Source organism: Rattus norvegicus, chromosome 12, assembly GCF_021556685.1.
Source record: "Rattus norvegicus strain SHRSP/BbbUtx chromosome 12, alternate assembly SHRSP_T2T, whole genome shotgun sequence".
Classification (NCBI taxonomy): domain Eukaryota; kingdom Metazoa; phylum Chordata; class Mammalia; order Rodentia; family Muridae; genus Rattus; species Rattus norvegicus.
The window spans coordinates 40,223,412-40,238,979 of NC_141545.1; the positions used below are offsets into that span (position 1 = coordinate 40,223,412).

The window sequence follows — 15,568 nt, forward strand, 5'->3', positions numbered from 1 at the left end:
ATACAGTAACCCGGCTATCATCTCGGAGTTAGTCTCTACACTGTTACCCAAGCAGGATCTCCATGCTCATGTCTAAGACTCAAAGGCTAAAGACAAGGAATCCTGTTTCTAGATTTATCTTTCATATTTGAGGTTCCCCTCTTCCCCCTGGCCTCCCTATAGGCTGTTCTGATGGCACAGTCCAACCCTAAGTATATCAAGCTAAGCTAAAGCTTCTTTAGAGAATCTGAGATCAGATGCTATCTCTCTGAACTAAATCACATGAATAAAAGCATCACTTAGGATTCGTGGCAGTAGGGAGATCAGATGCTATCTCTCTGAATAAATCATATGAATAAAAGTGTCATTTAGGATGGATGCATGGCAGTAGGAAAAGCCCTACCACTCAGAAAGCAACCTACAAACTCAAACTCTCTCTTCCCAAAGTCCTTCTCCAATAGGCACAGCAGAGAGGATTATCATGAGTGTGAGAACAGCCTGGGCTGTGATGTGAGACCCTGTTTCAAACAAAATGAGGTGGGGAGAGAATACAATTATAAATCCATAGAGTTCGGGGAGACAAGAGAGAGCAACACAGCTTAAAGAACAGACACAAGTTCCTCGACTGGGCAGGATTCAGTGTATGAGTGTGAGGCCTACTACTCTGATAATCCCTGGCATGCCCTTCTCTAGGAAGCTGCCCCCACACACCCTAGAAGCCAAGGTCTACAACATACACCAGCTACACAGGGGACTGCTAGTCTTGGCTGCTCAGCCATCATCTGGAAAGGCAGTTCTTTCTCACCCTCCCATCATCCTATCCTTCTCCCATGTCTACTGCATTAGCAACTCCAAAACCATCTTGGATCCATCTAATTCTCACTGTCCCAATGTAGATATATTGGTCTGAGAAGAAAGTTCAACAGCCTTCAAGAAGAAGGCTCACCAGTCCTGATGGACAAGCCTTTAATCCCAGGCAAGCAGGAAGATCTCTGTGAGTTCAAGGCCAGCCTGGTCTATGTAGTGAGTCCCAGGACAGCAAAGATATATAGAAAGACTCTGTCCAAAAAAAAGAGAGAAAAAAAGAAAGAAAGAAAAAAGGATGTTCATTTCAACTCCGGCCTCTACAGGCTAGCTTCCTTTTTCCTTAGAGTATTCCCAGTAGGCTAGCCATAACGAGCTGCCTATGGAGGTAAATCAGTATTCCCAATTCAGTGAGAATAATATCCTCATTCCCACTATGAGCTGCAAGTCCTTTCGCTTCTTCACATTCATCTTTTTCCATGGTCTCTGGTCAGCATCTAGTCCTGCTGGTGTCTCTAACGCTGAAAACGGCATGCTCACTTCATTCTGGGCCCATGCCAGGCTCACTTCACTCTGGGTCCCTTCTACTGTCCATGCCAGGCTCACTTCACTCTGGGCCCCTTCTACTGCCCATGCCTGGCCTCTACTTCCCACTCAGGTTTCAGGTCAACCTGGAATGTCACCTCCTCAGAGCACTTCTCTGAACAACTCAGAGTGTCTCCCACCTTTCTGACCCCTTTCACCATCCCCTTTGTCTTGTTTTATGTTCTCCATGGCACCTAAATAGAAAATCCAATTTGCTTTTGCTTACTGACTCCTGCCAGAAAGGAAGCTTCATGGTGGAGTCAGGTAACTAACTCATCTACTGCATTTCCAAAGCGGACGCACCACATGAACGCATGCTGGGAAACGAGGACTTGATCCAGCAGCAGACAAGCCAAGGTTACAGGTAGATTGCAGCTCTGTGGCTGGAGAGGTTCTGCTCAGCGAGGGGGAGTCACCCAGCCTTCCCCTTGCCTCCTTCTCAAACATCTGGTTTGGAGACTATAGGGTTAATTAAATAAGGCAACTAGAAAAGAGCCCTCGTGGTGGCAGGAAGCTTAGCAAGATCTGCAGAGGAACACTGGCCATCAGAACTCAAGGATGCAGAAACTCCTGTAGCAGAGAACAGGAGAGAAGAAAGACAGCAGGGGTGAGACTGGAAAGGAAAACCACTTCTCAGGACAACAGTAAAGAAGGTTCTTTCTCCTGCTGAGAAGAAGGGCCACCTGCTTCTAGCTCCAGTCTCCATAGCCCCCAGCACCCTTCCTCAAGCCAGCATCAGAGTGCTTAAAGCTTGTGACTCAAACAGCTTGGCCTGAAACACAAGCCTTTGTGACCTGGAATTCTAACCGCACAAAGGAGTTTCAACAGAAGACAGAAGATCATCACTGGTTGCCGGAACTGTACATTTTATACCCACTATGTAATTGGATTCTGGAAAAAGAATAATCTGAATCTTTCATGGGCCATCATAGAAGTCCTTCAAAACAAGTCGAATTCATTGGGGTGTGGTGATTCATGCTAGTAATCCCAGTACTTGGGACATAAAAACAGGATTAGGAGTTCAAAGTCAGCCAGGACTTTACCTTTAGTCCCAGCACTTAGGAGGCTGAAGCAGGTAGATGTCTGTGGGTTTGAGGCCAGCCTGGTCAACACAGTGAGTTTCAGGACATCAAGAGCTACATAGTAAGACCCTGTCTCAAAAAACAAACAAACAAACAAACCAAAAAAGCAAATAAACAATAAAAAAGAGGTCAAAGTTAGAGGGCTGGTGAGATCCTCTTTGCTTAAGGGTACTTGTTCTTCGGGAGAACCAAGGTTCCATTCCCAGCACCTACATGGCAACTCATCACTATTCATGACTGCAATTTCCAGGGATCTGACACACTCTTTACAGACATACATGCACATAAATAAATCTAAAGGAAGGAAAAATTTTAAAGTCAAGGTATAAATTTTTTTAAAAGTTCAAGGTTAGGCTGGGGGTGCTTCGGTGGTAAGGTGCTTACATTACAAGTGTGAGGATCCCCAGGAAGCTGGGCACAGCTGTCAGCATCTGTGATCCCAGCACTGCTCCAGCAAGGTGAGAGGCAGTGCTGGAGACACTTGAGAAGCAGGCAACCTCGCATGTGCAGTGGAAGGCAGGAACCGACACCCAGGAAGGTTACTCTTGCTGTCCACATGGCCTAAGGTATACATATGCACACACATGCATTCTCTCCCCACCCTTGCTCACTCACTCTCTCAGAATGTTTTCAACCTCTAAGACTTACTGCTGAATAAACTCACCCTTTCTAGGTCTTTCTGAGCAATGGCCGGCTGACTCAACTCAACTGTTTGGCTCAAACTCCTCTCCAAGCTGACTGATTCAATCAGGCTTCTCTCGGCCTCTGACTTTTTGCTTTGCTTGGCCTCCTCATTCTCTGTCTCATTCTGTCTTCACCAGTGTAAAGCTTGTTCTATCTTTCTGCAACCTCTCTCTCTCTTTAGCTGTCTTGATAAAGCTGCCTCCTCTCTCTTCACACTCTCTTAAGTAGCTTCCCTTTCCTCTCTCTTCTTGTCAGAGTTGGGCACATCCTATTCTGTCAAATCTTTCTCTGATTCATCCCTTTGTCTGCCTCTAATTAGACATCACTTTCCAACATGGGTGACTCCTTCTACAAACTAATTTTACCTTCGCTGTTTGATATTGAAGTGTGTACTAAGGGCTGAGTCAGGCCACAACAGTAAATAACACAATGTCAAGGTTCACAGTGTCACTAAATATCCTCCCACATTCAAAGTCATCTCAAAAGCTAGCTTGGACTACATGAGACCTGTCTCAAAACCAAACCAAACCAAAAATCAAACTGAAGCTAGGCATGGCGGCTTGCGCTTCTAATCCTAGTTATCTGGGAAGCTGAAACAGGAGAATCACAAGTTCAGGCCAGCTCAGCAATTTAGTGAGGCTCTGTCTCAAAATAAAAGGTAAAAAAGCTGGAAATGTTGCTCAGGGGTACAGAACTTACCCAGAGTGCATGAAGTCCTAGGTTCAGTGCCCAGTACCAAAACAAAAACATCAAACTGACTTTGTACAATACCCTATTACAGAAGCTATATCAGACAGAGAACAAAAACACGATACACTTTATGGGCATTTCCTTTGACAAGGGCTCTCCTATCACTAGAGCCCCCTGGACCAGGGCCCAATATATTCAGCATAACTCAGCTCCACTCATTCTAGAGTGGAGCTTTGTGCAGTGGCAGTATGGTAGCCAATGAGGTTTATCCGAGGCGCGATTGTTGCTAATTGAAAACTTTTCCCATTCTAGAGTGGGCTGCACGCTCTTCTGTGGAGGAAGAAGGCTTAAAGACATTCACACCAAGCTCGGTGAAATGTACTGCACAACTGTAGTGTCTACCGACACTTGAGAGACTAGGAGAAGAGGACTGTGAGTTTGGTGAAAGGTTGTTTGGGAATAGAAGGGGGGAAGGTGTTAAAAGGATGTGTAGTGGGTAAGAGCACAAGAGCACTTGCACAGCAGCGTAAGGACCTGGGAGTTCAGCTCCAGCATCCACACAAAAGCTGGTGTAGCTGAGCACAATCAGTGAAGCAAAGCAAGCATAGCATTAGGGTTTTCTGGCCTGCAGCTTAGCTCCAACTTCAGCGAGAAACTTTGTCTCAAGGGAGCAAGAATGACGATGGAGCAGGACGCCTGCCATCCTGCCCTGGCCTCCTCACATCCACACATGCACACGTACACAGACTTACACACTTAAAAAAAGAAAAAATGCTAAGCACGGTGGTGCACACCTCGTATCCCTGCACTGAGGAACAGAGGCAGAACTTTTGAAACCAACCTGTATTACTTTCCTATTGGTGCGCTAACTTAGTGACATGGAAATATATTATTTCATAATTTTCAAGGTCAGATATCAAATTTAGGTTTTTCAGAGCTAACACCAAGACAGATTCATAGGCTGGCATTCCTTCTAGAATGTGAGCTAAGATGTTGACTCCTTTTCTCTGTTCTCTTAAAGCTACCCACATTCCTTAGCTCACAGTCTCTTCCCTACTCTTCTTCAAAGTTAGCTGTATCAGGATTAGTCTTTTTCCTACAGTGTTCACTCAGCACTCTCTCCTACTTGTTAAGGACCCTTGTAATTACACTGGGTCCACTCGGATAATCCTGGATAATCTTAGCTGATCAGCAAACTTAATTCCATCTGCAGCCTTAAATCCACTTTGTTGTGTAACATATTCACAGGATCCTGGGACATAACCATCTTTTTCTTGTTGTTACATTTGGGGTGGAGAGGTGGGGGGTGGAAGGTGAGAATTTTGGTTTCTTTAAAATCCCAGTTAAGCTGTGGGGATTTTTTTTTTTTTTTAAATCCCAGGGTTGGGATGTGGGGCTGCATCAGGCTGCTTCAGGCTGTCCACAGAAACTGTGATTTGTCTCATGCCCTGGCAGGAGCATGACTCTGCCTGCTGGAGATAGTTTTTGTTCAGAATTCTGGGGACTCTTGAGAAGAAATAAAAATGCCAGAGCCCTGAGAGGCTACGGTGGTTGCTGCTCCCCCTGCTGCCATTGCTGTTCCCTGGATCACTTGTTGGAGACATCCTGACAACAAAGACTGGACTGGATGCTCTAATCAAGGAAGTAGCCTAACGAGGTTGACACCCCCTTTCCCTTCTAACCTTCTTTCCTTCCTACCTAGTGTTAGGGGTTGGAAGGGATTGGGATGGAGGAAGACTGTAGGTATAAGAACCCAATAAAGTAGCCAAGAAGAGCAAGTACTCAAGCATGCGTGTGTGTGTGCATACATGGGAGGCATAGGTGGGATCGTGTGTTGGGAGGCACAGGCAGGTTCGTGTGTGGGGTGGCAGGAGTTCCCCATGTGGAAGTCAGAGAATAACTTACAGGAGTTGGCTCTTTCTCCTTCTGGGAATCTGATCTCCCTTTACACCGTGTGGGTTATCAGGCTCGGTGGTAAACGCCTTTACCCACCAAGCTGTTACCAGCCCCAACACAGACATCTTTAAGGGTGCTGTTTACCTGCCCACCATATAGTCCAATTGGGCAACAATACAAATGTCCCCCAACAAAGGATCATCCTACTGTCTCACTCCAACCAACATTCCCCAAACACCAATCCACTGAAAGAAAGATAAGCAAGATTCAGCAGAGGCAGGTTTATAAAGTTGGTTCCAGGGGCTGGAGAGATGGCTCAGTGGTTAGAAGCACTGACTGCTCTTCCAGGGGTCCTGAGTTCAATTCCCAGCAACCACATGGTGGCTCACAGCCATCTGTAGTGGGATCTGATGCCCTCTTCTGGTGTGTCTGAAGACAGCTACAGTGTACTCACATACATAAAATAAATCTTTTTTAAAAAACTTAAAAAAAAAAAGAAACTCTCAAAATAGAAGGTGGGTATGGAGAGCAATTTAAAAAATGAGGTGGAGAACAAGAGAGGATGAGAATGGATACTAACTTCTGACCTCTGCATGCATGCCTACATACACATGTACATGTGTACCTGCATGCACACACACAAATGCTATATACACATCTACACATCCACACAAATTCAATCCCTAACTTCTAGGCTCAAATTTATTTGTTTGTTTTTGTTTTTGTTTTTATTTGTGGGGAGGGGGATCTCCTAGAGACCAAGCTGGTCTTGAAGTCCATATACAGCTATAGCTGAGCTTGAACTTCGGGGCCTCCTGCCTCCATTCCCCAAGCGTGTGGTTGGGTCTATAGGTGTCTACTATCACACCTGATTATGCCGAAAAGTTGCACCCTCATCTTTCTTTTCCAATTCTATTAACACTTTCTTACCCTTCTACAGGGCAAGCAACTAACCAGTAGACCCTACTTAAAATGGAAATTTGGTCCTGGACTAGTAAAGAGCAAAAGATAAGAGGAACACAGGCTTCCCTTTAAGGAAGAGAATTCATGATTTCTGATAACAATACAGGGGAGAAGGAAAATCTGATGTCAGCAAAACCATCCATACACACACACACACACACACACACACACACGGTGTGGTCATGCCTCCCGATACTATCCAACTTCAAATCAGACTCAGGTCGTTATCCCAGCTCTTACGATCTATCCTGTGCCTGTTCCCTCATCCCTGGTCTCTGAGTTGTTTGAGATCACTGTCTCTGTAGCCAATGACAGTGTCCACTCTGTAATAGTAGGCATACCGTCTAATGATGAAGGACTAAGAGAGAGGAAAGAAGAAAGACAATTTATCAGTGGCGTGGGAGCAGAACTGTAACACTGGTACAGCTGTAAGGCATAAATGATTTCCATTACCATGCCTGCCATAGGAAGACCCCCAGTGGGGCCTGCAGCTCAGGTAGTGGTGTACTTGCCTAGTATTCACATCCTAGGCACAAGCCCTGGGTTTGATTCCCAGACCACATTAAAAAAAAAAAAAAAAAAGCAGATATGAAGCACAAACCTGTGGTCTCAGCATTCCGAGGTGGAGGCAGAAGGATTAGAAATTAAAGACTGGGGTTGGAGAGATGGCTCAGAAGATAAAGTGCTTGGGGTGCCAAGTGTGAGGACCCGAGTTTGCTCCCGGGACCCATGTAAAACAAAGTATTCTATAATAAAACCAGTATTCCTACAGTAGAGTCTAGCAACTCCCCAGTAGCTCAAAGGCCAGCTAGCCTGATGCTCTCAGTGGCAAACAAGAAACCCTGTCCTCAAAGACAGAAGGTGAAGGAGAGATATCAGAAGCCGCCCTCTGACTTCTACATACCCACCATGGCACCAGTACACTGGCAACCACACACATCAACATGTCACACACACACACACACACACACACACACACACACACACACACAAATGTATGTATGTATGTATGTATGTATGTATGTATGTATGTATGTATGTATGTTTGTTTAAAAGAAAACTGTTGGGGTTGGTGAGTTGGCTTGGTGGTTAAGAGCACTTGTTCTTCGGGGTTGGGGGTTTAGCTCAGTGGTAGAGCGCTTGCCTAGAGAGCGCAAGGCCCTGGGTTCTGTCCCCAGCTCCGGAAAAAAAAGAAAAAAAAGAAAAAAGAAAAAGAGCACTTGTTCTTGAGAAGGACCTGGGTTCAGTTCCTAGCACCCACACGGAAGCTTACCACTTCCTCAGGCACCAGGCATGCACGTGGTACAGACGTATACGCAGGCAAAGCACCACTTAAACAGCCCCTTGACAAAAATTGACTTCTCATGCCTAAATACAAAAGAGTTTTCTAGGTCTAGAAAATTGGCTTTGCAGATAAAAGGTATTTGCTCCCAAGCCTGACAATCTGAAGATGATTTCTGGGATCTACACGATAAAATAAGAAAACTTACAAGTTGCTCTCAGACCTCAAAATAAACACAATAATTTTTTTTCTCAAAAGACCACTTGCTATCCTCTGATATATACCAAAAGAAGTCAGCAAAAGGAGAAGTGAAACTAAAACCAACCACAAAAGCTACACACTAGATGAGTCCAGAATCTATATGGGGGGCGTACATGCATGACATTCCTTAAAATGTTAAAAGGGCAAGAACCATGAACTATGTCCTAAAGTGCACAGCTCCACTACAGAGGCCTTGAAAAGACCCAGGCAAATCAAGACTGCTTCTATGGAGTGCTTGTCAGGCAGGCATTTGAAAGCATCACTGAAAGATTCCCATCAGACACACTGTTTTCTTCAGTTACAGACGAGAAACTACAGTCTTGACAGACACTTAAGTGTTTTGTTATTTTGTTTGTAGATAGTGTTAGCCAGGACAGCCCAGGCTAGCCTTGAACTCATGAAGTTGCTACCTTAGACTTCCATGTATGGGGACTGCAAGTATGCACCACCAGCCTAGCTTAACCATCAGTTGACTGGGGATAGAGCTAAAATTTTACCTTGTCCACCCTTTACACTCAACTGTGTAAACCTCCTCTTGCCTGTAATTTGCCAAATCTAAGCCAATCACAGACATTATCACAGTTAATCTGAATTTCCACCGTGCAGGAAGTTTTATCCACTTCATTCTAGAGTAGTGACAGGATGGCTTAGGAAACGGACGCCAGGCTGCTCTCCCTGTCACCTGCCACACAAGTTTGCCTTGAAAAGAATTCCTTTTCCTCCAGGGTGTGCCAGAAATTGAGCACATGTTTTAAATCCAAATCAAGATGCTTCCCTCAAGGATACTTACCCGAGTGGGAAGGACATGGGTTTTTTTTTTTTAAAGTCAGCCATGGGGAAACTAGAATCCCAACAGACATATTCACAGTCTCCTGTGCCCCCAAAACCTACTACATTGCCAGAATCCGATTTGATGATCCAGCCACCCCTAAAATCCCAGTACGACAGAGGCCGAGGCAAGATTTTCAATGAGTTTCAGGCCAGTCCGACCTACAAAACAAACTCCATCTCCAAAAAGGAAGTGTTTGCTTGGCATGTTCGCGACTCCTAGGCCACCTCTCAGGATAGAGTGATAAATAGCCACAACTTCCCCTATCCCTGGTTCCTCCCCCAGAAGCTCTTGAGCCCCATCTGGAAACAGCTGGGAGGCAGCAGTTAACAGGAAACCAAAGCAAAGCAAAGCAAAACAAAGAGCACAGAGTGTACCAGGGAGCAGAACCAAGAGCCCATGCCACAGACTGGAAGCTGGAGCTCTAAAGAACCTAGGCCAAAATCAGTCACACAGAAGACCTGCTGGCCTCCTCCCAGCCCAAGCAGGAGAAAGCTGAAAAAGTGAAGGTTCTGAGCCCAGGCCAGGACAGGCCACAGCAGCTCTGAGTGGGGTCTGCTTTGCTCCCCACAGGGAGCTCACTTCTCTGAAAGCAGCTGGTGGCCATGGCAGGTAAGCTGGATTCAGAAACCCACCTTTCTCTAGCTTCTCAGTTAATCTGTACCAAACGGCCACACTGCCAGCTAAACTCAGGGAAGGCCACAAAGAGTGTCTTCGTTGGAAGTTAATACCAGATGTCCATCCAGGGACCTTTGGTGGTAAACCGAGGGCAGTACTAGACTAGACCCGAGGAATGAGAATAAAAGCAAGTGACCCCACGGAGCTGGAAAGTGACCCCAAAGAGCTTACAAGCTTCTTGTGCCAAACCAGTGGTGCTTTTTGCAATCAAGAAAATTAACTCAGAAAAGGTCGGGTGCCAGAATGGTGGGATTATTTGGTTGGTGTTATTCAATAATCCTTTAGGTTATCCAAATAGAGCACAAAGGGAGACTGGCTTATTTTTCCTTTAGCAGAGCTTACTAAGTGAGACCTTTCTAGCCCAAGCCTCCAATGGCTCAAACAGCTGTCTCTCCCTATACATGCAGAAGTTTATATTAAAAAAAATTTTTTTTTAAGAAAGAGGATTAAGTTCTCTTAATAAAAACACATTCCTGATTTCATTTGAAGAGCATTTCTCAGAGAATCGTTTAGGCTGTAATCTAAATGAGTCCGATCGCTTCGCTGTCACCTGTCTGTTTAAAACCAGAGTATCTTCACAGGCTCAGGGCCAGCTCAACCTGGCAAGATCTAAGAATCAGAGCAGAGCCTGACCAAAAGGCCACGCAAAGGTGACAGAAGGAAGGGCTATGCTGCAGGAATGAGCCATCAGGGAGACCTCCACCAGAGGATATGGGGGTGAGGGAGCATTCCAGAAACATAACAAAGGGACAAGTTGACTAATCTCTTATTCCAGAGAGGGAAAATGCCATCCAGAGCCAACCACCTAGTATTTTAACTTCAGGCAATTGAGTAATGCTTTTAATTTGGATGGTCGGGGCTTTTTATCCACCTCCCTGAGAGAGAGGCGGGGGTGAGGGGGCAGGAGGGTCACTTGAAACCATGAATTTAAGACCAACCTCCTGGATAACAGCATGACCAGTCTCAAATAATAATTAATAATAATAATAATAATAATAATAATAATAACAACAACAACCACCATAAAGTGTGGCACTTAGGAATGAAAACGGCGCACTTAAACCTACTATTCTGCAGGCTAAGTTTAAAAATTAATTAAAAGCAAAACCAAAACAGGGCTGGCCATGGGAGTACCAGTAATCCCAACCCTTGAGAAGCTAAAGCAGGAGGATTACTGCAAGGTTGAGGCCAGTCTAGGTTATCCAGTGAGCTCCCAGAGACATAGGTATCAAGGGAACACAAAAAGACCTAGGGATATTCCTTCTCTTCTTGCCATGGTCTCTGGAGTCACCTGGGAAACTTTTTCTTTGTACCAGCTGTGCAGGACTCACAAAGCCAAAGCTAACACAGTTACTAAAGCAAGAAGCCTAACCAGCAAGGATCCTACTTGAAGCTACTACCCAGCTGCCCTGTTCTAGCCACTAGCAGTTCAGAGGAGGTCTGTTGCTGAAGCAGAAAAACTGCCTAAAATGCACAAGTAGCAGACACATCGGCGAAGAATGAGAGGGTAGAAAGGTTAGCCCTCCAGGGAGAGGCATTTCTGCGACTTTCACAAAAAGGTCTCTGTCCAAAGCTGAATCCCCTTTTTCAGAACAGTGCCTGGGATGTCAGCCCTACAAACTGACACCTCACACATACGCTTTAGGGCCAGCCAGAAAACCTTCTAGTCAGACTTGGGCGTGAGAGGCATATGTTTGTGATCACAGAACTTGAGAAGTGGTGGCAGGACAGTCAGGGGGAGTTCAAAGCCAGCCAGCATCTGCTACAAAAGCAAGTTTGAGAGGAGCCTTGTCCACATAAGACCCTGGCTCAAAAAGAAAACAAACAAGCAAAACAAAGACAAAAACAAATTCCAATTTCCAAGGAAAACAGACTCCACAAGTCGTCCTACGTGCAACAAGGGTCCTGCCTCAGAACGTCTCTGTAAATGAAATGTGAGAGAACCCCAGACTCCAGATGCATGGACAATGAGGAAAAGTAACATTTAAGGAGCGCCCAATAAACACTCCACCTTTATCTTAATCCTTCCCTGGAGCAGCCCCCTGGAGGTCAACACTACTGTCACCCCCCCCTTTATAGACAAGGAAACAGGCTCCAAGGCGTTACACAATCTTTAAGATAGTGCAGCCAGCGCCCTAGCCACCCTGGACAGGTGATCTTAACCGTTGGGTGTTGCAGGAAAACACACAAAAGCAGTAGAAAGGAAGGGATCCACAGAGCCAAAAGAAAAAAAGAAAAGAAAAGAAAAGAAAAAACCAACAACAAACATGCAGCCTGTAGCTACACCTAACTCTTGTCCAAAACCGGTGACCACGGGCACTGGAGAAGGGGAGGGCCTGGATGGGGGAACACGAAGCCGGAAGAACCCAGGAACGGCTGACAGGGCTACAGGCCGGAACCCTGGCGCCTCTCTCAACGGTGGAGACCCCAGACTCACAAATCCTCCTAGAAGCAGCACCCAGAGAAACGGCGTGAAGCCAAAGAGACAAGCTGGGATTTTTTTGTTAAGGAGAGACCGGAGTGAAGATGGGGCTCGGCCAGGTCTGGGAGGGAGTGGGGTGGGGGCGTCACCGCGTCCCTACCTGTAGGCCAGGGTCATGCACTCAAAGAGCTTGGTGAGCGAAGCATCGATGGACAAGTGGCAGGAGCTGGTCTTGCCGAAGCTATAGGTCTGGCACGTCTGCTTGTTGACCGTGTCGAAATCATAGCCCTTCTTGGGCGGGTGCTCGCGGTGCGGAGAGGACACCATGAAGTGGCCGCTGTGAATGATCTGCTGTCGGCGCGGAGGTTCCTCGCGGCCCGGCCCGGCTCGAGGCGGCAGCGGCGCGGCGCTCGCGTGGGCCCGGGCTGAAGTGGCCACGCCGGAGGGGGGCGGCGGAGACGGCTCGTCTGTGTCCGAGTCGTCGTCGTCCTCGGGCACCTGAGGCTTGAGCAGCACCGAGCGACCCCGACTGCGGGGCCGACGCGGCGAACACATGAAAACGTCGGCAGCCATGAGGAGAACCTGGTCCGGGGCATCCCCCGGGAGCCGGGACGACGTAGAGAGCAGAGAAGCACAGAAGACTGAAGGGCCGGCGGCCCGGCCCGGCCCTCGCGCAGACTGCCCGGGAACGCGCGGCCTGAGGGGGAGGGCGCCGGCCTCCTCGTGATGTCACAGCTCGTCTTAGCCAATCGGATGCTCGCCTCTACCTCTTAAAGGCGCAGGGCAAACTTTCCTTCTCTGGGCGGACAAAAAAAAAAAAAAAAAAACAGCCGGAGGCCACGCCTCCATGCCGGGCCCCTGGGTGTCCTCTTTCCCCTCCGGCTGGCCCGGGAGCTGAGGGACAAGAAAGCCAGGCCGCGCCTCTCAAAGAGCCAGGGCTCGGGGCGGCATTGGCTGTCGGTTCCACTAGTCTGGCCCCAGCCCCTGCCCCGCCTCCGCCACGCCTGGGAAAAGCCCTGCGGCCTCACTTCGGGCGAGGAGGGCACTCCACGTGGTGGGTAGGGGTGGGGCTCCTTCCCCCCTCTGGCCAGCTTTCTCCCTCCATACCCGGAACTGAGTCCTCAAAAGCCTTCCTGATTTTGTAGGGCGCTAAGACTACCGTCCCCATTTTGTTGATGCGAAGATCGAGTTACCTAAACTCTAAGGGATGTTCCTAAGGTTCCAACAAGACCCAAGAGTACGGCTCATGGAGTCCTCACATCCTTAGGAGCAGAAACTGGCTCTCCCGTGTTAAGGCATGTCCCCTGGGCATCACCGCTCTGAAAGGGTAGTAGAGCTCTGCAGGAGCCTAGCTGTCTGCCTCCAGACCCAGCAACTTCAGCTACAAATCAAAATACTGTCGCTATTGTTTTGAAGTTTGGCCCAGAAGCCAAATTCCAAAAGGGGAAGTTCGGAGCCTAGTTTTCTTTACTGCAATTCCTATGCCCCAGAAAGTTGTATCAACCTAAAAATAGCAATGAACCAGTCATGGTAACGCATGCGCATGCCTGCAATCCTAACGGGAGGGAAACAGAGGCGGGAGGATCATTAAGTTCCCCCCAAATTCTAGGTTAGCTTTGGACTGCATGAGACCCTGTCTCAAAAAAAATTTTTATTTATTTATTTATTTATTTATTTAAAGAAATCTAGTGAGATAATTCAGCAGGTAAATAAAAGCACTTGCTGCCAAGCCTGACTTTGTTCCAACCCTGGAGACCTACATGATAGAAGAGGACTCCCAACAACTTGTCCTCTGACCGCCCCCGCCCCCTACTGTGGTATCTGTGCTCCCCACAATAAATAAATGTTAAAAATAAATAAATAAAAGATTTTGTTTGTAGACAGAATCTCGATAGGTAGTCCTTACGTGGACGAGGCTGGCCTTGAACTCTCACAAGACAGATTATAAGAGAGGAAAAAAGACCAGGACGTCTTCTATATGTGACAGGGAAGCTAACCCGTGAAATCTCCATGACCTAAACAAGAACTATAGTGCCAGTTGACATCCCAAGACAGAGAGGGGAAATCTCACAAGGCCCCCTCCTAAATAAAGAGTTCAGGCAACTAATGATGCTTAGAGAGGAAGAATCGTTCTCCAGGGAGAAGATAGGTTTTCCAAGCCCAAATAGTCACCCCTAAACACATACAAGCAGCGCTAAAGGGACTGAGCAGGCTATACTTATATATGCATGTGTGTGTGCCTGCATGTTTAAAACAATAATTAAAGAAGAGGTCACATTTCAAAGGGAGTGAGAAGACCAGAGAGGGTGGAGTGGGGTGGAAATGATGTAATTACAGTATGTAATTATATTTAAAAGTGGGGAGAAAAACACCTGAAAATATAGCAGGGGTTATGGCTGGCCTAGGTAGTTTCCTAACTACGGGGAGCAGTCAGGAAACAGTGCAAGACTGGTCTAGGTGCCAGGTGTATGGCGGCACTTGCCTTTAATTCTAGCAGTTGGGAGGCAGAGGCAAGAAGATCTCTATGAATTCAAGGCCAGCCTGGTCTACACAGTGAGTTCTAGGACAGCCAGAGTTATGTAATGAGACCATGTCTCAAAAGATACATGCATAAATGATGTTTTCTGTTTTGCCCGGGTCTCTCAGGCTTTCTTTAGCCATGATAAACCAAAAGCGACTTGGGGAGGAAAGGGTTTATTTCAACTTATACTTTCATAGTACTGTCCATTACTGAAGAAAATCAGGGTAAGGCAGGAACCTGGATGCAGAAGCTGATGCAGAGGCCATGGAGGAGTTCTGATTACTGGATTGCTGTCTCATGGCTTGGTCAGCTTGCTTTCTTACTACACCGAGAAACACCAGCCCAGAGGTAACACTGCCCACAGTGAGCTGGGCCGTCTAACATCAATTATCAATCAAGAAAATGCACCATGGGGGCTTGAGATGGCTCAGAAGTTAAAAGCACTGACTGCTCTTCCAGAGGTGCTCGAGTTCAGTTCCCAGCAACCACCTGGTGGCTCACAACCACCTGTAATGGGATTCGATGCCCTCTTCTGGTGTGTCTGAAGACAGCGACAGTGCGCTCACATACATGAAATAAATAAATAAATCTTTAAAAAAGAAGAAAGAAAGAAAGAAAAATTCACCACGGACCAATCTAATGGGAACATTTTTACAGATGAGGTCCCTGCTCCCAAAATGACTCTAGCGTGTGTCAAGTTGACGTAGCCTGTATAACCAGGCTAATCTTGGCCACAGATGACGCCCCTGCCTCTGCTGTCCTACGTAGGAAGGGGACTACCTACGTCAGCCATGTTTGTTGACTTGCTTGTTTTACATTTCTAAAAATAATTTCATCTATAAATCCATATGCACCCGTCCTCACTCACATAAAGACACACGCGTAGGAAAGA

The 15,568-nt window shown here is 46.8% G+C and overlaps 1 protein-coding gene and 1 pseudogene across 1 annotated transcript in view; one reads left to right on the top strand and one right to left on the bottom strand.

Moving 5' to 3' along the window:
* Mlxip (MLX interacting protein) overlaps window positions 1-12,835 on the bottom strand; it is a 63,684-nt gene extending 50,849 nt beyond the window's left edge. The window contains 1 exon segment of the mRNA NM_001427251.2: window positions 12,316-12,835. Coding sequence (NP_001414180.1) covers window positions 12,316-12,728 — 413 coding nt within the window. The 5' untranslated portion in view covers window positions 12,729-12,835.
* LOC120096088 (U4 spliceosomal RNA) lies at window positions 4,054-4,135 on the top strand (annotated as a pseudogene).
* Window positions 12,836-15,568: the final 2,733 nt, after the last annotated feature.